This window comes from Mya arenaria, chromosome 7 (genome assembly GCF_026914265.1).
Source record: "Mya arenaria isolate MELC-2E11 chromosome 7, ASM2691426v1".
NCBI classification, from domain to species: Eukaryota; Metazoa; Mollusca; class Bivalvia; order Myida; family Myidae; genus Mya; species Mya arenaria.
Window position 1 is genome coordinate 70,946,872 of NC_069128.1, and position 22,112 is coordinate 70,968,983.

Genomic DNA, 22,112 nt, shown 5'->3' on the forward strand with positions numbered 1-22,112 from the left:
TTTATTACCCAGAAAAAAAACATATGCCTTCAGGGAAGAAAATGTTTCATAAGTCTCAGTTTCTTTCATATTTTAAAAATGCACGTTTTTTTTTAAATGATTCGTGCAAGGGAGGCTACCTGAACAAGAATATTAGCAAAGTTATCAGGGGTTATCTGCATTTCAAAACCAATTATATTGTCATCAATAATAATGTGATAGCGACTAGCGAGTATTTCGGCTGTACCCACAGTCGGATGATTTTAAATGATATGGTTAGCTGAGGACATACTCGGATGAATTTGCTCAAACAGTGTACTAAAATATCATTGAAGTCATACAAGATACTTCAGTGTTCAGCTAACTCTGAAATTCATTTTTATGAAGCGATTATTTGCACCCAACCGTGAATTGCTACTTCTTTAAACTGGTTTAAAGCAACTTTATCATGGTAGGATGCTTTAGCTACGACTATGTAAGTTTCTTACTTACAAAAAATATTCTTGTCTAAATTTAAGGCCTAGTTTAAGGATTGTCTGTCTTGTTAAACTCCATCTGACGACAAACGTCATGTTTATAAGATGAAAAGGCTACGCCAGTAAGGCGTAAAAAAATCCACTTACCCATATCCCCCCCCCCCCCCCGACCATACATTCTTTTTTGCCGTAGTGTATATTTCTGTATTCCTCATTTTCCTATGAAGATGTGCTTTATTTGAGTGTTAGAAATTGACCATTTCATACTTAAAATGTTCTACAAAAGTGATATACCCTGATATGGGTCGGGTTGGTACAGAATCCCAGCTTTCAAAAAATATGCCTGCCTGCCTACCAACCCTATTTTGGAGGAGATGTTAGCGAAAACTTTTGTTTTGCCTTATGCTTCGATCTGAGACCCGATCAATGATAACAGACAGCAGAGACAGACCACTAAACAACCGTATGTAATACCACAGATTGGTGAGGGGTGGGGTCCCTTATAGAAAGGTTAAACTAAGCCTTTATTAGGATTCTAAGTTTGGGAACGAACTGCCGGGAGGGTAAGCGGCGCGGAGAAAATGGACGGTTTACATACTCAAAAACCGGTACGTTTAAGTCCGCTGCAAGTAGATCGCGTAGCAATTTTATTCAGCAGTTAAACTTTATGACTTAACTCTTGGGAACCTTAATTGTGTTGCAAAATTCTTTTCACTGGCAATCAATTTAAACTTAGATCAATAAATACAGCTCTAAAACACTACATTTAATTTATGATTTAATTCAAAACTTTACGAACTACTTCAACAGATGTACCGGCATACATCTGAGGTTGTTTTCGAAAAAAATGGCAGAGGAGCTCCGAATGTCGCTTGTCATAGTCTTCATGGCACGATTATACATCCAACTTTAGTTAAAACATACACTATCTACATGTTTACATTATAGATATGTTAGAACCGCTTTAAGCAATAAAAATGGCATGCACCACCCGTCAAGGGTAATATATACACAGTATAACATGGGTGTGTGGATATACATGTAGATTGCTTATAATGAATTATGAAATTTTGATTCTGATTATTTAGTGGATTGAGTTTATAGGGGGTTAAATATTTCTTTCAATGGCTGAATACAGCAGTTTATATTTTTGAGCTGGATGCTGGTGATACCATACGGCGGAAATGTCTAGTAAGTACTGGAGTTGTCTATATTTTATAAGCCTTTATTTATATCAATATGATTTGTACTGTCTCATATATCATTTTAAAGGTACTCGCTTATCTTTTTGTTAAATGAACTTATGTTTGTATTAAGAAATAAAGTGTGGCAAATTATTAGGAGTGTTTGAACTAAGATACTAAAAGCTGGAACCCTTCAGCAAATGTTGATGTTTGCTCAAATATCGTCATTGAAGACCACAATTTTCATAAAAACTAATAATCACTTAATTACAGCTTTACTTGTGAATAGAGGTAGCCATTATATTATGATATAATGCAATTATCATATAATAATAATAATAATAATAATAATAATAATAATGAACCAGGTTGTTGGGGTCAGATGTTAAAGCATAATACATTTGAATTTGAAAAGACATAAGACACACGTAACCATAGCTGGTTGTAGCCGAACTACTCATCTTTAAAATACTAAGTTATATTGCCAGGTGAGTTTCGCAATGTTTTAAACACAAAAGATATGAATTTGCTTGTGAGTATTAGCTTTTCTTAATTATTCTCACACATTAACCTTTGGAAAGATATTATATTGACATCATTAATATTTCCTTCTTCCATTTGCAGTGGGTGCACTTGAGAATGTAGTGAAATTCATCGCCAATGTCATTTAAGTTACAAAAAATACATTTTCGGTTATTTCTTTCAATACAATGCCAGCGACCCGTATTAACGGGCAAATAATTGGCCTTGTGGTTTAGGCGTCGTTTTTTTTTAATTCTTGATCATACCGGCGTGTGTTCACACCCCACTAAGATTAAACTTATTTTGTATTACTGTATTTTTTCTGCAATTTCGATATCATAGAGTAAAATAATGATAAAATAAGGGTTTCAGATGCATTACCGAGAAAGTAATTGTTGGTCTGTTAGGTATCTGAGGTACGGATAAGCTTGCCATTTCGAGATAACGAAAATTAGATATAACCGAAATACAAAAAGAGTATAACTAAACCCAACACATTCGGAGAAAAATCGACATAACCAGATCATCGAGATAACAAAGTTCGACATAGCGAGTTTCGACTGTAGAATTCAATTCTAGTGCATGGTGACCCCATTTAACTTAGGTGTCACTCGAATTGGAATTCTTTACTTTTCTCGTTTTTGTATATTTTTTCGGTAACATTTTCACATTATACCAAATCATTTTCTATACGAATGTGATCTCAATACTAGTTTCGTAATTTGAGGTTCAAGATATTTAGAGAAAGTGTGTAATTGTTAGATTTCATAGGCTGATTATCAGCATGTATGAACTTTTTGGACAGAAATTCTTATAGAAAATAGTATAAGCCTAAAAAGCCTAATTCATGAAGCCATTTTTTATCTTTATCTTGATTTTACTTAATAAACTATTTTGTCGTGATTATCATAAAGATGTTATCCTCTTAAAGTTCAGAAAGTCTTTAGTGTATAAATATTGCACAAATTATACTAACTTTAAAATAGTGAGTTTAGTTTAATCCTGTTGTAAGGAATTTAAAATGTTTTCAGACATTGGGCCAGGTAATTAGGAAATAGGGATTGTATACATTAACATTGAATATTTAAAACTTGAATCATATAAATGATACTACCAAAATAAACTAGTGTTTCATACGTCATGCATACACTAGTGGTTAAGCTATCACCAGTTGAGGCTGTATATGGATGGCTTTATGGGATGTTTTTATGTGGGTCGTTAAATGCTTCAGTAAGCGCTGCGTGAACGCGGAGGTTTTACGCATAGTGACTTCTTTAATATATTTTTGAGAGAATCTAATTAATTATTATTTCAGACAAAGAATGTTTTACTAGGGAGTCTGACCAATAAATAAAATAGTTTTTTTGAATAGCTTCTTTAACCATAATGTTAAACGTGGTGAACCACATAAGTTTGGTATCGTTTGAAGATGCACTCTTACTCCCAGATAAGATTTAACACAATAAGTAATATTGTTTTAATATTCAAAAATTAAGGATGAATTTTTTTCGAAAACAATGGTTCTTATGAAGAATACCGAGTTTAATTTGAAAGAAATTAGCATAAAACACGGTATTTCTACCTTATGAGACTACAATAGACCACTTTAAATCTTTAAGCATTCACCAATCATTTAATATTTGCTATTTAAAACACGGTTACAATCTTGTTATAAGTAATAAATATGTTCCATTAAAGCATTATTTAGTAAGTAGTCAAAGGTTTATCAGTCACAATTTATGTTTGTAAAATGTTTTACATGTGTATATGTTGATTTTTTAATAAGAGAGTCACTTTAATACGTATTTGCCAACTGATAACTTATGTGTCAAATCAACAAATAAAAGTACATCAAGGTCAGGATTATTGTACATCATACATTACTATTACTATTACTAAAGTGAGAATATTTCATCTTTATATCATCTAAAATCGGGCGTTAATGAAATATTTTGCCATCATTTAAAGTGATACTCGTGTTTAATATTAATACATACACATGTATAACAAACATAAACATTGAGTGATAAACCTTTAACTATACTAACTAAATAAATAAATTACAGAAAACAAGATTGTAACCGTATATTGCTTGGAATGGTAGCTACAATGATTTAAATGTAATAATAATTAATTACCTCTTCTAAGTGCATAGTTTAAGTAAATATAAGACGTAAATTATAACTTTTGCTAGACATGCTATCTTGAGTAATTTTAATGTATTAATTATTACCTCTTCGGTATGTATCACTTTAATAAGTAAATTAACATAAACCTAATAAGGTAATTGTTGAAAACCAGCCGGGTTATCTTCTTAATTAGACAGATTGATCTATGTTGTTCTGTCTTAGAAAGATGCACCATGGTTTCAAACATATTTAAATACAACAACAACAACAACAACAACAACAACAACTTTGAATGCATTTAAGCAATCATGCATATAGCATACAAACAGTTTACGAGCAAACAGGTAAAATTTAGCGAGAAGCATAATAATAAAATGTGAACACAATATGAATGATTGTAAATTAGTACTAGTTAAATATTTTGCATTTCAAGGTAAATCCATAATGCTTTTAGAAACATTTCGTCGTTAACAATTAAACATGTATAGCATCAAAAATAATATTTCATTAAAAATCCAAGTTAGCTGTGGTTTTACGATATATCTGCACCATGCAACATCGAGCAACAGATTATGGTAACTACTATGCCTTATCACTAAGCATCGTTAATATGTCCATCCCCATACACAGTGACCTCTCTTGGCGGACGAAGGGAAGTAACCGCTGTGTGGGGTTTGTAATCTTGTACGGACGTTACTTGTTACTGCTACTAAACGGGTTGACCATTATAACACTCCTATACACATGGATGTGCTTCATTGCTAAAATAGATCATATAATATAATATGTGTTTACGCCTAAAATAACCTTTAAGTCGTTTTATATCACTGCCACAACGAATGTTTGTCCGAATGGTGCACCATACTTTTCAAACATATTTCCGGCATATAGATCAGGATCAGAAACGTAACATGGCAGTCTTTATAGGCATTCTTTGGCTGCATGTATATTCACTGCTAGAATCAGCTACAGAAACGTAAATCAACGGATCCTGTATGTTACATGTCACCTTACATACCGGCCATGTTTGGTACGTTTGATACACCATAATTAATATCAAATTTCCGGCACACAGATTGTCCCCAAATAGCGGCACGGGATGACCCCGACATTACGCTTTCATCGTACGACACGGGGCCGGGAACCATAGTAGTAGTTTCATGCTCGGGTTTCGGACGACACGTGGATGGGCCCACTAGGCTGGTCTGCAACGGTGGCCAATGGTCAGACACTCCTAGCACTACATGTAAAAGTAAGAAGTTATTTAGAACATATGTTAAATTATTACTTATACATATATGCACATGGTTTCATCAAGCGCCATTAATATGTTTATAATTTACTATGATGAATATTCTGAGACAAGGCATATTTTTTAAGATGTGTGGTTACCCTTTCTATATATCCCCAAAATTACACTTAGCATTTTTTTAAGTATTTTCTTACTTTTATATGTAAAAGTAAGAAAAAACTTAAAACATATGCTAAGTGTAACTTAGTTAAGTATGCACTTGCTTTCATCAAACGCCATAAAATGTTAATCATTGACTATGGTTTAATATTCTAAGGCATGACATATTTTCAATAGTATATGTAAAGGCAGTATAGGTCCTCAGATGTGTGGTCTGCCTTACTATGTACTATTGTACAATTTAACATTACAATTACAAACAATGAGTCAAATGTATGTGCACGCGCGATTTTCATCTAATTAACAGACATATTGGACAATCGCTTTAACAAATCTTAATTTCTGAGTTATAATATATTTGTTTTTCAAAAATAAAGTTATATTGATCAATTCAGACAAAGCTTATTTTAGGAAAACGTGTTGAACTATAAATACAATGTATAAATATTGCATGGCTTCCAGTCTGACAGTACATATTGTCAACATGAGGGAAAAACTGTTTCCCGATGCGAAGGCGAGTTCGAGCTTGAGTTCTTTCGTGATACTGGGGCCTAGGCTGGGCTGGTATTCATAAAGTCATTGTCTACCTTGTCACTTGCCGTATTTTAGGATCTCGATGGTCATATGATGTTAATACTTAATAATGTCTTAAATGCATTACCCCCATTGACGTTAATGAAAGAATATGTCAAAACAATATGTTTTAATTTGACGATGAACGTTTTAAAACATCGAATTAAGCTAGGAAATGATTTCAGGTGTATTATAAATACAGCCCCAAAATGATACGCTACGAATTCCTGTTGCAAAAAAAATGGCTTTTATAATATTGCAGGTCAGTTGGACGACAAGGAGTCCTTATATCTTGGGATTGGCCTGGGGAGTGCAGCCCTGGTAATTGTGTGTATATTCTGGGTCTGTGTGGCCTACTTCTACTGCAAACATAAATGGAGAAGGAGGTATAACAGGTAGGGTCATCATGCTACTCTCCAGTTTATTCATATAGATGTGTTGTCTCCGGTTGATCAAAAGCGGTAATGCACCAGTCAATTGTAACCACGCCCCTCCCCTGGTCCGGGGAATAGCGGGAACTTTGACTTTCGGTCCAGCCAATCCCAGGTAAAATCCCCGCCCTGTGGGAACAAACTGCTGGTTTAATCCCCGCCAAATGCCCCCCCCCCCGCTATTTTCGGCGCGAAATCAAAGCCACCGCATACACTCGGTACTGCGGGGCCCGGTAAAAACATGGCTCATTTCCCCCGCTATCCCCGGTATACCGCCGGACCTGACGGGGGCGGGGCGTGATTTCAATTGACTGATGCATAACCTTAACATTTAAAGTAGAACGGAATATTTTCTATTTAACGCCTTTAAGTTGTATATTAACACAAAGCATGCATTTCGTATCCACACACTACCCTTTCCACGGCGTTCGGCCTCTGTTCTGCCCAGTCTATGGTTGCTAGATAAATGATCTACCCCTAAAATGTTGAGACACAGTATTACCGCCCTTTGTTCGAAGTGCGCATGCCCAGAGTATACCACAATGCCTTGCTCCAAAAACCACACTGCATTGCTTTAAACTTCGCGGAAATTCTTGATATCGTCATCGAGTTTATGGTGATGAATGATCGTTGTTTAGCTGTCTGTTTCCCACATGCATTTTTTAATCCTGGACCTTAGTACGTTACTGGGTGAGACATGAAATTGTTCCTCCAATATCTGGCGTTATGGTACAGTACCATGTAATTAGTTACGCAGTGTGGACCTACCACGTGGTTTGTGACGTCATATTTGGTTATTGCAGGAAGCAAAATACATCTTACGATTTGGCCACGATTTTTGAAAAAAAAAATTCTCAACATATCGTTCAGTAACCGAGTACAGTGTACATTTGTTCAGTACCCTGTGCTATGTTTTGAAAAAAAATGAAATGAAAATAACGAAATTTCAGCGATAATCCTATCTGAATCGAGACGTATTTTGCTTCCTGCAATAACCAAATGTGACGTCACAAACCACGGGGTATGTCAACACTGTTACAGTGATAATGTATGTGCGATGGTACTATAGTATCTACACGGACAGGCCCAACTTTCACCAAATTATTCAATGTCAACTCACATCAAAAGTTATCTTCTCCTAGAATATGCTTATTAAAAACATTGGTCTAGCTCCAGAAAATTATTACAGTACAACTCGTTGTTTTATCAAGTACGCAAACATATGTTTGCTCTATAATTATTTTTCTTTAAAATATTGACAAAAAGTTATATCAGCACAAAAAGTAAATGCACGTAAGCCCTTTTTTGCTATTTCTTAAAGAAAAACTTTTACTCCCAAATAAGAATTCTCACAATATTACTACTGTTATCATATACCCAAAAGGATAAATAAAAGTCGAAAAGAATAGTTCGTATAAAAAATACCGAGTTTAATTTGAAAGAAAGGTGCAGAAAACATGGTATTTCTACCTTATAAGACGATAGTAGATCACAGTAAATCTTTCAGCACTCACCAATCATTTGATATATTTTCGTTTTCAACTATTAAAAACACAGTTTCAATCTTGTTATCAGTTATTAATATTTTCCATAAATGCATTATTTAGTAAGTAGTTTAGATTTATCACTGAAAAATTATTTTCGTTATACATGTGTTTGTATTTATTTTAAATAAGAGAGTCATTTAAAGAATACCTTAGTTTATATTATAAACCAAATATTACGAGATGACGCCAACATTTTAATAAGTTATAAAAATCGTCTTAGCATTTTTGAATGTCCCTGGTACAAAACATAAAAGCACACATACATTCCATAAATATCACAATTTCATAGTTTTTGAAGGTAACCTCCTCGGTCAGGGAAAACGTAATAAGAGCTCACAGGAGGTTTAAAGGCGAAGAACTTAGATTGATGAAAAAATAATAATACATACTAAATTATGTGTAACTCACTTGATTTGAATGATCAAACAAAATATCTCATAATTTGTGTACAGGTAAAATATATAATCCTTTGATAACTAGTTAATTAATCGCTACGTTGCCACACATTCCACAGTTAAAAGGCGCCAACGGTAACATGTTTGAAACTGTACACAAAAAATGTTATTCTTTGTATGATTTAAGTCAAATGAGTTAATATTATAATACATTGAAATTAGAAAATGCATCAACCTGTAATGTGCGCTTAAAGCTGCACTCTCACAGATTTACCATTTTTACAACTTTTTTGTCTTGGAAAGAGCAAACTTTTGCGCAGATATCTGTAAACCAATGATATAAGATAGCTGACAAAAAATCAGATCGTAGATTTTCATATTTCCGTTCGAAAATTAATGTTTTATGGTTTAACCCGTTCCTAACGGTTTAAGAAAAATGTATAAAACAACATTTTTTTAACTTAAATATAAAAATCTGCTATCTATTTTTTGTCAGCAGTCTTATAAAGTTGGTTTCCATGGATTTTCGCAAAGAATGACTCGTTCCTAGACAAAAATATAAGAGTTATCAAAACGCACAATTTGTGAGAGCTCAGCTTTAAAGAACCCGACCCTACACAAGCTACTTCTCTCATTGCTCCAGTAACTACTATGTTTAATATTGCTGCCTGGCTACCGCATGTTGTTTTTGTATCATTTGAAAGAGTATTGCTTGTTAAACTACTCAAATCTAAAATGAATGACCGAATCTTTATAATACATAGAGCTACTGCAGGATGTATTTTAACTCTTCATTTCAAATAAGACTTAACGTGAAGTGCACTACTTGGCTGCTTCTTCGAGACCTGATGAGTTTGTTTGTTACATTATCTTCTGTCACTTGTTTACATATATACATTTTTTGCGCCTAAAACCCTTTCAAGTTTTACCAATATAATACGGTGTAAACGGGCATCCAATGATCACATATTTGTGCATCAGATACCTTTAACCGGTTAACGAGTCTTAAGCCTCACAGTTAGATCAGAATGTATTTTAAAGAAAAGAATGTATCTCCATTTTCAGTAGCTTTGGCAGCGAATACCGAGAGGACAAAATACGGCAACCAATGCATGGTAATTATAGCATAATGTCAAACTACTTTAACCAATGCATGTTTATTATAGCATATGTCAAACTAATTCCACCAATGCATGGCAATTATTTACACAGTAAGTGGGTCATCTCATCAACGGGCGTACGACCAGTCGTACCATCAACATTTTCAACTGAGTATACAAAGGGGTTGTTGGAAATAATGATAATAATTTAACTTGTAAATCTAAATATGCATGAATTATATCTCGATACAACCAATATTAAATGATTTGAAATGTGATCGTACGACTCTTGATACGATGGCAACAGCGTGTATTAATCAAAACAACACTGAATAACACCGAATGAAATATTTGTATAAATTTTCTCATGTACTGGCTGCTGCCAGGTTAACCAGTATCCTATCACTAACAATAATTTATCGTTACCATGACAACATAGATTTCTTCCCGACATCACATCCCTGGGGACCGCCACCTGGCTACGACAGTTTTCCGTACAGAAGTAGACGGGGCTACCGTTTCCACGACAACCGGCGATACGGTTATTACGGCAACAACGGAATTGATTTCCATAAAAACCGCGGTTACCATGACAATGAAGGTTTCAAACGCGGAAGTTATTCTGATGTCTCAAGAATTTCTATCCGAAAACATCGACACGATTGGGATAATGAAGATTACTTTGGTGACAAGAAGTTTAGGAGAGGAAGCTTCTCAGATCGTTCAAATGATTCATTCAGACGTCGTTACCATGGACACAGAAGACATTCTGATGGCGAAAATAACTATCGAAGGACTCGGCGGTTTTCGGACGGGGATTTAGGTTATCACCAAAGAACTCGCTTTTCGGGTGGAAACAGGCTTTTGGATGACGGCAGGCATTCATTTGACCGGAATTATAGTCGACATAGACGCAGATATTCAGGTAGCATTTACTGAAGATGCTAGCATATGATTTTATTGTTCACAAAATTATTCCAATTTACACCTTTTTTTTTAAAGAGTTTAGATACAGTGTGAAGCAACTTGAACCTTGCTCACAGAGATAATGATAACGTTCATCTAAGATAAACAGAATATTTGTAGCATTTACTAAGGATGCTATCATATAATTTTTAACATAATTAATTAACATCTTTTTTCAAGAGTTTCGATACAGCGTGAAGCCACTTGAACCTTGGTCACAGAGATAATGTGGCGTTCGTTAAGATAGATAGAATATTTAGATATAGAATATTTAGATAGATATAATATATTTTTATTTTATTGAGAAGTTCGCCTCCATGTGCCATTTCGAAATAAATGTTCATGATCAAAGAATCATACTTGCGTCAAGTTATGTTTTTTAGACTATATTAAAGACACCCAATTCTATTCATTTCTTTTATTTAGCAGAAACTCAGAGAAATAATTCGCTATATCGTAAAGGGCCCTTTATAAGAAGTTCGGCACAATTTATTTAAGAATGTTTCATTATAGATTAATTTTGTTCACGTTCTGTTTGCATCTTTTTACAGAAAAGTATTTCGACAAATTGAATATGACTTTTAATCGTGTTAAATTATTTCAAACTATCCAATGATCACCGTTTTGTGGCTTCTGAGTGATACATTTTCAAATGAAAAAGATATTTGATAAAATCGAGAAAAAATGTCACTTGCACTTTTGAATGCCTTTTCCCCTTAAAATCGGAACAACCACCATAAAGCCACAATAAGATGTTGATTGGATAGTGTCAAATATGTTGGCACCTAAAACCATTCACCTTCTTGATCAAAGTTTCCCTTTTGAACGCAAACTATTTGAGAGTCAAACTCTGACAATATCTTCTTTCTTAAAATTGGCTTAGCTTTCAAAGCAACGGAATCCTACGGTCATCGTGTCCTTGTCCCTCGCCCCTTGGAATTATCTAAGGAAAACAACTCGAGGTTTGTTTGTTACATCCGCGCATCTTTTTTCGATCATTTTATACAGTAAATCATTTCAGTACTCTCGTAAAATGGCATGAAAAAGACGCGAGATCTCACTTTAAGCTCCGCGCAACTTTTTCTCAGGCTGGGGTGTTTCTTTTTGTAGTGATAATGCACCAGTCAATTGTAACCACGGACACCCCCCCCCCCGGTCCGGGTAATAGCGGGGATTTTGACTTTCGGTCCAGCCAAGCCCGGGTAAGATCCCCGTCCTGCGGGGACAAACTGCTGGTAAAATCCCCGCCAAATGCCCCCGAACTCCAGGGACTCTAAGTTAGGCCCAGTCCCGGCCATTTTTGGCGCAAAGACAAATCCACCGCATTCACCCGGCACTGCGGGGCCACCTGAAAGGTAAAAACACGGCCTATCTCCCCGGCTATCCCCTGTATACCCCCGGACCTAGGGGGGGGGGGGCGTGGTTAAAATTGACTGGTGACTTAAATAACTTAAATGAGTTAATGTTTAAGCTAAATCCGCTTACACATTTCATAATTTGAAGAAAAACTAGATTGTTAACACGTCATGACATGACACGTTCGTTTTTGCTAGTATTGCGTAATTGACAACTAAATTTCTGCAATACACCTAACACAGATACGCCTCTTCTATGTATAGTAAGTCATGCGGTCTGTAAATACTTCAACGAATTTTGAAATTGTAACTACGGCTAAGATGACAAACAGTTGACTTATGAAAATATCAATATTGACAAGCGCATTACGTTAAAGTGACACTCTAACGTTATAGTGAAATCAATACATACACATGTATAACAAACAGAAATATTGAGTGATAAACCTTAAACTGCTTACTCAATAATGCATTTATGGAAAATATTAATATCTGATAACAAGATTGTAACGGTGTTTATAATAGCTGAAAACGCAAAAATATTAAATGATTGGTGAATGCTAAAAGATTTACTGTGATCTACTATCGTCTCATAAGGTAGAAATACCCTGTTTTCTGCATCTTTCTTTCAAATTGAACTCGGTATCCTTAATAAAAACCATTGTTTTCGACATTCTGTTTTGGTATATAAAAACAATTATATTAATCGTGTTAAATCTTATTTGGTAGTAAGAGTGCATCTTTAATAAGAAATATATCTGGCGTGAATATGCAATTATACACGCAACATTGAGTTAAGATGTTAAGGATTTTAAATCATAAAGTCAGTGAATGTAATTAGTCATCGCTATTTACCGATTGACAACATTGAAATTTTCAAAATTGTAAATTTACGTGAACAGCTCATGTGAGTTAACTGCTCGGACTTATGTCATGTATGTATTCTTGTATATTGTTTTTAAATTATTTCTTCGTTTTGAGAGTTTTTAGGGTTCAATACATTATATATGAAAAACAGATTACAATTTGCATGGTCTCACTACGTAATTGACTGTTTCTATGATTAGTATTTGTCAATAGGTTGAATTCCATGTTAAGGATACCTTATGTTTGGTCAAGTAAAGGAAATACCATTCACCACTTCCTGCCATATGGTATTATAAGACCGACCTGTGAGCCTTCGAAGGTGGATGAACCGGCTTATGTAATTTCGGATGCTAGCTGCTCGGTCCTTATAATGCGATATCGTCGACAGTTTAGTGTAAATATGTTCGCCACATATATTATATATATGAAGGCGCTGAAAAGGTTGAAAGGCTGTAGGCGCGACCATCGTGATTTAACTTTTTTTAAGAGTTCTGTGCATAGGCAATAAAAATTGAATCCAAAAAATAAATATTTTGAGTGGCCTAAAACTGTAACCAATAAGTGCGTGTCTTTACCTAAGAATTGGTAATGTAAATTGATAAAATGTTAATACATGAGCTAGTTTCATAACAGTAACTCATAAATCACTACTGGTTGATTATTGCTGTAAATCCGCCCATATTTAACTCTAAAGTCAAGGGCGTTTGTTAGATTGGCTGTCTTACATAAATACGATCCAGATCAACGATTTCCACATTCCTGGGAAGCACACTCTCTATAATGGACGGGTATTAATACAACATCTTAAAGCTGCACTCTCACAGATATACCGTTTTTACATCATTTTTGTATTTTTTGGTTTGGAAAGGGCATTTTTGGCATAAATTTCTGCAAACCAATGATTTAAGATTGCTGACAAAAAATCAGATCGTAGATTTTCATATTTCCGTTCGAAAATTGATATTTTATGGCTTTAAGAAAAATGCAAAAACATAATTTTTTAATTTAAATATAAAAAATCTGCGATCTTTTTTTGTCAGCAGTCTTATATAACTGGTTTCAATGGCTTTTCGCGAAAAGCTCGTTCCAAGACAAAAAATAAAACTGTTGTCAAAACGTTCAATCTATGAGAGTGCAGCTTTAAGTCATATCGTAACTTTAGTATTTTTCTAACTTAAGTAATTTCCTAACTTAATTTCATAGTAGAGTATCTCACTGTTCATAAGATATACTAACTTAATACTAACTATCTTAAGCACATACTTACATTATATACATACTTTATATCAAAACACTTGTACTTTTCTAGTAATTTGAGTTTGAAAAGTTCAGAAAATCGAGTTATTGTTTCAAAAATGATATTTATTTATACCGGCGGAGATATGCCTTTAGTTCCTTTAAGTATGAATAAAGCTAATACTCACATACCGCTGTTTAGATCCGCATAAGATTTGTATAAAATATTCTTGTGATAGACCACTGTCCCAGATTTTCATAAACCCCTGATATATAGGACCACTGTTTCAGATCCACATAACATCTCCTTATAATAGACCGCTGATTCATATTCGCATAACATCTCCTTATAATAGACCGCGGATTCATATTCGCATAAAATCTCCTTATAATAGACCGCTGATTCATATTCGCATAACATCTCCTTATAACAAACCGCGGATTCATATTCGCATAAAATCTCCTTATAATAGACCGCTGATTCATATTCGCATAACATCTCCTTTTAACAGACCGCGGATTCAGATTCGCATAACATCTCCTTTTAACAGACCGCGGATTCAGATTAGCATAACATCTCCTTTTTACAGACCGCGGATCCAGATTCGCATAACATCTCCTTTTAACAGACCGCGGATTCAGATTCGCATACCATCTCCATATAACAGACCGCGGATTCAGATCCGCATAACATCTCCATATAACAGACCACGGATTCAGATTCGCATAACATCTCCTTTTAACAGACCGCGGATTCAGATTCGCATACCATCTCCTTATAATATATCACTGATTCATATTCGCATAACATCTCCTTTTAACAGACCGCGGATTCAGATCCGCATAACATCTCCTTATAACAGACCGCGGATTCAGATCCGCATAACATCTCCTTTTAACAGACCGCGGATTCAGATCCGCATAACATCTCCTTTTAACAGACCGCGGATTCAGATCCGCATAACATCTCCTTTTAACAGACCGCGAATTCAGATCCGCATAACATCTCCTTTTAACAGACCGCGGCTTCAGATTCGCATAACATCTCCTTTTAACAGACCGCGGCTTCAGAATCGCATTGCATCTCCTTTTAACAGACCGCGGCTTCAGATTCGCATAACATCTCCTTTTAACAGACCGCGGATTCAGATTCGCATAACATCTCCTTTTAACAGACCGCGGATTCAGATCCGCATAACATCGCCTTTTAACAGACCGCGTATTCAGATCCGCAAACAATCGCTTGACCGCTCTTTAAAATTCGCATTTAATGGACCTCTGGTTCAGATTTGTATAACATGAAATAAAAAAGGATCACTGATTGAGATAAATGTACAGATTGCTCAAATGCGACCTCTGGGCTGGAATTTAATATTAGTATTAACTGGATCTAAGAACGATGTAGCTAATCGCATTATTTGCTATAAATAACTTACCAACAGAGTGAAAGAAATCAATGATGTATGACCATACGATTGACTTAAACTGCATATTGAATACCTGCCCAGTATCAGATTCGCATTCAATCTACGGATATTGGGCATTTCTTATTATTTTATTTAAATCCTGATTATAATGTCCCACTATTTCAGACCCGCTGTACTACGGCCCGTACGGCCCACCCGTAGACAAGTACTATGTCTCCGAGCCCAGAATCCCGTACCGCACGCGCCCGACAGTGAAGGTAGGTTGCGTCCGTCTGCTTTTACACTTAAAGAAAGAGGAAAATTAACAGGAAACGAGGAACTCATTGAACTTGTGTATTCATGGTTTTTGACTCACAGAGTGACGTGCTTGGCTTGATTATGACGGCTCAATGTAAATGCACTTTAAATTAGAGACAGAAGTGACGCAAACGAAAATGACGGAATACTTAAAATTGAACTTAAAAATGTACATGTAGTTGTGTGGACACATTTTAGGTGTTTTTGTTTATGCTATGTATTAATTTTTATCTATTGCATTCTATTTGTAAATTTGCAATAATGTTGTTTTTTCTACATTTATATTTAGTATTCAACTTTCTGTTATGGCACTGATGATACTGAATGTAGTGTGAGGTGGTGCTAAGATACATAATCAACCTTTGTCTGAACAAAGCCAAAGTGTCAGGAAAGTCCAACCTGGACTAAGTGGCCACCTGTAGAAAGCAGCCACTTTTACCTTTTCCCAAAGGTGGCCACTTAATACAGGTTTGACTGCATTTTCAATAATGGAACCCCAGTTACAAGGTCAGCTCTTAAAAAACGCATACTACATGTATAATCAATTATCGTGTCCAAGCGTTCCAACGAGATGGTGGTTCTGGAACATACACGTAAATGGAGCATGTGGGGATTTCAGGGAATAAGGTACTAACAGGTTTTGGGAAAAAATAGAGTTAAAACTAAATGTTTTAGAATTATAAGTTTGTCGAGGGTGATCATCATTTAAAAACCTGCATTCTCGTGTGATTCATTATATCACATACCTTCCCATTTCTGAGATCAGTCAAGCAAATTATGTGTGTTTAAGTGTGAATTACGTGTCCGTTTTACTTTGTTAAAATTATTTACTTGGTATTCCTCGACTATCTTATTTATTTTTATTTTTTTTCAAACAATTAAGTACCTTGCCCAACCTGACACTCCAACATGTCCGCTGTTCGTACTCAGTTTCGTACTATAGAGATTTAGCTTAACAGTTGTAGAAGGTGCTGCACCCTGTCCTCTGTGGTAATATCCTTCTGCCCCCCCCCATGGATACCAGCATGTTCTACCTTCTGGCTTCATAGAATTTGATGCTTAAGATTGTCAATATAACTCCAATTAAACACAAAATCTAGCATTTTCTGTCCGATTCGTAATGTTCAAGGTCTTTACAGCGCAATACAATGTGCATTTTTCTCCCATAGCATACTGTTACTCTTTTGAAGCATCCTGTCCCTTTTTAACGCCTGGCTTATACCCTAACTAGAACAACCATCTCGTAGGAACTCATGCACAAAATGAAAATGATCAAACTATGAAGAAAAAACAACAACATATAGATATACATATAGATATACTAAATAAACGAAGCATATGCAAACATTACAAATATACTATAGTTCATGTATTACATGCATTACAAGTTAAACAAATGCAATTCAACGGAACAGATAGCGAGTTGTTTTCTTTGTATATTTTCTCGAGCGAACTTGCTCCTCATTTTTTACTGAATCAATCATTTTGCATTTTTGCTATGCAGGTTTACGAATATGAGGTGGAAGCGCCGCCATACAGAGAGGAAAAGATCATCGAATATGTCCACGAGCCGGTTCGTAGGACCCCACCCCCGACTGTGACGTATGTAAAACCGCGACCAATCGAAATCGTCGAGGAAAGGCCAATCATCATAGAATCTTCCCCGCGATATGAACAGATCATCATCAAGGACGACAGGCCAAGGCTAGACAACGCTAGATACGTAAGCGATCGCAGATCGGGGTTCGAATCGGTTATTTTAGATGATGACCCAGTCCACGTTAAATATGACGTCAGAGCTGGGCGGAGGACATACACTGACGTACTTCCGGCTGCAAAAATTGTCGAATTAGACGACATAGAGGAGTTAATGGTCCCAAGGGAGGTCCCGATCAAATCCGGGCACTATGAGGCCACGACTGTAGATGGATCAACTAGTAATTATTTCTTCGGGAGGCAGGATTTCCATAGATCCTCAAGGTATATATGAAGCCATTAGATGTATTGCGAAAAATTACTTGTACGTGTATGCGTAGATGTGAACTGCTGTATGTGCACAGCGTTCTGGTATCTACCAATTTTCAATGCAATGACATAAATATCAAGAACTTATGTCAGGCTGAAAGCAGACACGTCCAAAACGTATTGCAGCACTCATGCATTATCCAAGATGTGAATACACAATATCATTACATACCGTAATCACTGAAGGTTATACGGTAATCGCAATGGTTAGTTAGAACATTCGCAAATAATCGAAATGTCCCGAGATCGACTCCCTTCCAAGGCTATTACTGGTATGTGAGTTTGGTTTTTGGTCACCAAGCCGAACCGCAGTAAATTGTATAAAACCTTGATAAGGCCAACAAAAATACCTGTGTTTCCGGTTATATGCCGAAGAAAATAGGGTCGGAAGGTCGGAGTTATTTCCATTTCTTTTTTTATTTCAAATAACAGGATCATGCAATTTTCTGTTGCATCGGGTCAATTATATAACATCTAACCCTTTCATAATACACAAAAAGTCAGAAAAAAAGCATTGTTAAATGTCTGAAATCATTCCCATTCCTTCGATCAATAAGCCCACAGCGGACATGGAACTCCCATTGTCTTTTAGCGGAGCAGGGGTAGCAACAGGGTGAGATGTTCGCCTTTCCCTGCTATAAAGTTCAATACTGATTAGAAAAGATCTCAGGCATTATGCCTGCGAAATGCGGACATTTTCTGATGTCTACTGACAGTATGAACGCCGCCATTTTGTTTTCCTGTTGACAAAGCGTCTCGACAATACAGATTAGGATTGACTGTTTATTCTTCGGATCGCGGGACCAGAGACACCGAAACAACTAGAACATTGACGATGTATTTCATTTTTATTTTTAACCTTTATGCCTAAAAAGAATTAGGGTCGGCGAGGAAAATTAGGGTCGGTCCGATTACCGGAAACACAGGTATTTTTGGTCTAAGTTGTCCTCGTGTCATTTATTGGCCAGCTTTCAAATTTAAATGATTTCATTGGTTAACAGGAAAAACAAATGTATAACTATTTCTAACGTTACAGAAATGGTGAAAGCGCACTTCGCAGATCCGCATATAATGGAAACGGCGACGTGAGAAATGGGGATAGCGCTTTTCGTAGATCTACTTATACTAGAAACTCCGACCAAAATTTGCGCAGGTCAACTTATGGTGGAAATGATCTAAGAGGGACCAATCTAAGAGGGACCCAAAATGAGCTTGATCACGTGCTCTACCATGGAAAGGGGAAAGTGACCGAAATTTACGAAGATCCATCGGAGTACGCATTGCCTAAAGCAAGGATCCTCTAGATATTTGGATGATTCATTCATAAAATCAAATTTAATCCTTAATCACAAAGCTGCTACTTTAAAAATGCGATGTAGTTGTTACTGGGCGCTGTAACTTTAAAATTGCGATGTAACTGTAATAGGACGTTGTTACTTTAAAATGCGATTAAGCTGTTACAGGGTGCATTTACTTTCAAAAATGCGATGTAGCTGTTACAGGGCGTTAAAAGAAGTTGTATACGAAATTAGGAGGAAGCTGATAACGTGTAATATTAAAAACTATCTGGGAAATATCGCTTTAGTTGTAAAGGAGCGCTATGAGAATATATCTATAAAACTCGATGTACAAGGCTGTTACAAAGTTTCTATGAAAGTACACTTAGTTGTTACAGGGCGCTTTTACAAATTATCTATGGAATTACACTGTTGTTGTTACAGGGCGCTTTTACAAATTATCTATGGAATTACACTGTAGTTGTTACAGGGCGCTGTTACAAAGTTTCTATGAAAGTACACTTAGTTGTTACAGGGCGCTTTTACAAATTATCTATGGAATTACACTGTAGTTGTTACAGGGCGCTGTTACAAAAGAACTTTTAAATTACACTGTATTTTTTAGAAGTGTGGTTTTTTTCTACAACTTCTTTCTACGACTGAAACACTCCCCATCTATTTTTCTGCATATCTACACATTAAAACAACTTATAAGTCTTTATATAGATCATGAGTTGCCATATTTATATCTTAGTATAATGGGTTTCTGAATGAAAGTTTAAACAGTAAATCTGACTTGAATGTGGACATTGTAAATCGTACTCATAATTGTATATGTTTTATATCAGATTCCGTATAACCACATTATCTCAATCTTCTAAATTGAGGACATTTTATAAGTGATCGTTCTTTACGGAATGTATCAAACGAGATTCTGACGAGATTTTAACAATTTAAGTAAACGAGTTTAATTAAGTCCATGTTCGATGACTACGAATGTGATTTTCAATTTACACCGTAAATAGTTCATTATTCAATCAATTACGTACAGAAAACGTCGCTTTACAACACACGCAATTAACAACCCAAATTTATGACGACAAGCGTTCTAACACAAGTTGTATCAAGAAAAATAAATAAATTGACGTTTTTTTATTTAGGCAACAGCATGGAATTACATTGATGCTGGCATATTGTATACATCTCAAACAATAACCTTTTATATATTTCTCTCCGGTATATTGTATAAATTTCAAATGAAAATGTAATAAACATATCGAAAACATTTCACATTTGATGTTCTGGCCGATTTTCTCGAAACATTTCGAGTCCCTTGTTTCAGGATTTAGCTAAGGCGAGTGTTTGTATATTTTGTGTAATGACTACATGCTAGAGAGTTTCGGGAGTTTAAAAAATATCTTTATGATAATCACGGTGAACTATATTTGATTTAGTAATGTTGTATATGTTCCTATACTTCCTACCTGTACCAGAAAGTCAACCCTACATTACATGCAAAATCTAATTATTCTTTCGCTGTTGCTTTTTATATCTCAGAAAACCAATGTTGGTGTTTTCTCTCCATTTGTTTCGTATTTAACTATTTTTCTCTATATTTTATTATCGTCCAATTGCTAATGACAATTATCTAAAGTAAGTCATATTTTGCAAATGTATAAATGAACAAACTTGAACATCTGACCAATTACCTACTCGAGCGATTAGTGCCACCTCCTGGCATCGTTAATCTTGGCACGATCACAGCCGGGTAGAGTCTATTTGTTATAGCATATTTGAACATTTCAGAAATGTTTCCCTACTGTAAGACGCTCATCAAATTCAATTATAGCCATGATAAGATAGTTTGGTATTGAATAACTTAAAATATATTCATATTGATACCCAATTCGAAATCGGCTCTGCTTGTATAAAGTTCCACGTTGGGGAGATGGATAGTGTGCGATGTTTTTAAAATGGGAAATTTGAAACGAAAATATTTCTTGAAAAATTAAAATAAAATATCAAAAATAAAAAAATAAATGATTTTTTTTTCTGATTTTCCACGCCGGGTAGGTCGCCCAAGATTTTTAAAGCTGCACTCTCACAGATATACCATTTTTACAACTTTTTTTATTTTTTGTCTTGGAAAGAGCAAATTTTTGCGTAAATATCTGCAAACCAATGATAAAAGATTGCTGACAAAAGAGCAGACCGCAGTTTTTCATATTTCCGTTCGAAAACTAATGTTTAATGGCTTAAACTAACGGTTTAACGGAAAAATGCCCAAAACATCAATTTTTGAACTTAATTATAAAATATTTGATCTATTTTTTGTCAGCAGTCTTATATAACTGGTTTTCATGGATTTTCGCAAAAATTGGCTCGTTCCAAGATAAACGATAAAAAAGTTGTCAAAACGTTCAGTCTGTAGGAGTGCAGCTTTAATCAGATAAAGAAGCAAGACAGGCAATAGTTTTTCATTTGCACTTGTAGCGGGGTAGCATCACCCCTACGCCAACTACAATAAAGAAAAAGGTATGAGATTTTGAAACAGCGAAGTATATGACAATAACGTTACAACAATTCTTTATTAAATAATGATGGAGAATCTACGCTTGAGATCATGCAATTTAAATAAAAATAGATTCAGTGAAATACCATCGTTTGCAACCACGGTTCTTTCTTCCGTTACAATTCATACACAGAGTGTATTTTCTGCATGTATCGTATAAAGCTAATACATATTGTTTCAGCTTCAGTTTAATGTATGAAAAGGCCAGATAACAAAGAACAAATATGCATGAAAAATAGAAACATAACAACATGCACTTGTATAACATATGTCATTCATGAAAAACAAGCGGAAGCAAAATATCACAATAGCTAAAATGTCAAAAATCCATGTAAAATAAATA

At 35.3% G+C, this 22,112-nt stretch overlaps 1 protein-coding gene across 1 annotated transcript; it reads left to right on the plus strand.

Moving 5' to 3' along the window:
• The first annotated feature begins 1,573 nt into the window (after positions 1-1,573).
• LOC128241804 (uncharacterized) lies at positions 1,574-20,520 on the plus strand. Its single transcript, XM_052958883.1, has 8 exons — positions 1,574-1,646; positions 5,366-5,542; positions 6,537-6,669; positions 9,713-9,762; positions 10,187-10,672; positions 15,764-15,855; positions 17,400-17,875; positions 18,957-20,520. The coding sequence occupies exons 1-8, from the start codon at positions 1,640-1,642 to the stop codon at positions 19,222-19,224; spliced, it is 1,689 nt and encodes a 562-aa protein (XP_052814843.1). The 5' UTR covers positions 1,574-1,639; the 3' UTR covers positions 19,225-20,520.
• The last annotated feature ends 1,592 nt before the right edge of the window (positions 20,521-22,112 follow it).

Excerpts from the sequence above, each read along its gene's own strand:
- LOC128241804 (XM_052958883.1), top strand. Across the intron at positions 10,673-15,763 it reads ACATAGACGCAGATATTCAG|ACCCGCTGTACTACGGCCCG; the intron begins GTAGCATTTACT and ends CCACTATTTCAG. Across the intron at positions 17,876-18,956 it reads GATTTCCATAGATCCTCAAG|AAATGGTGAAAGCGCACTTC; the intron begins GTATATATGAAG and ends CTAACGTTACAG.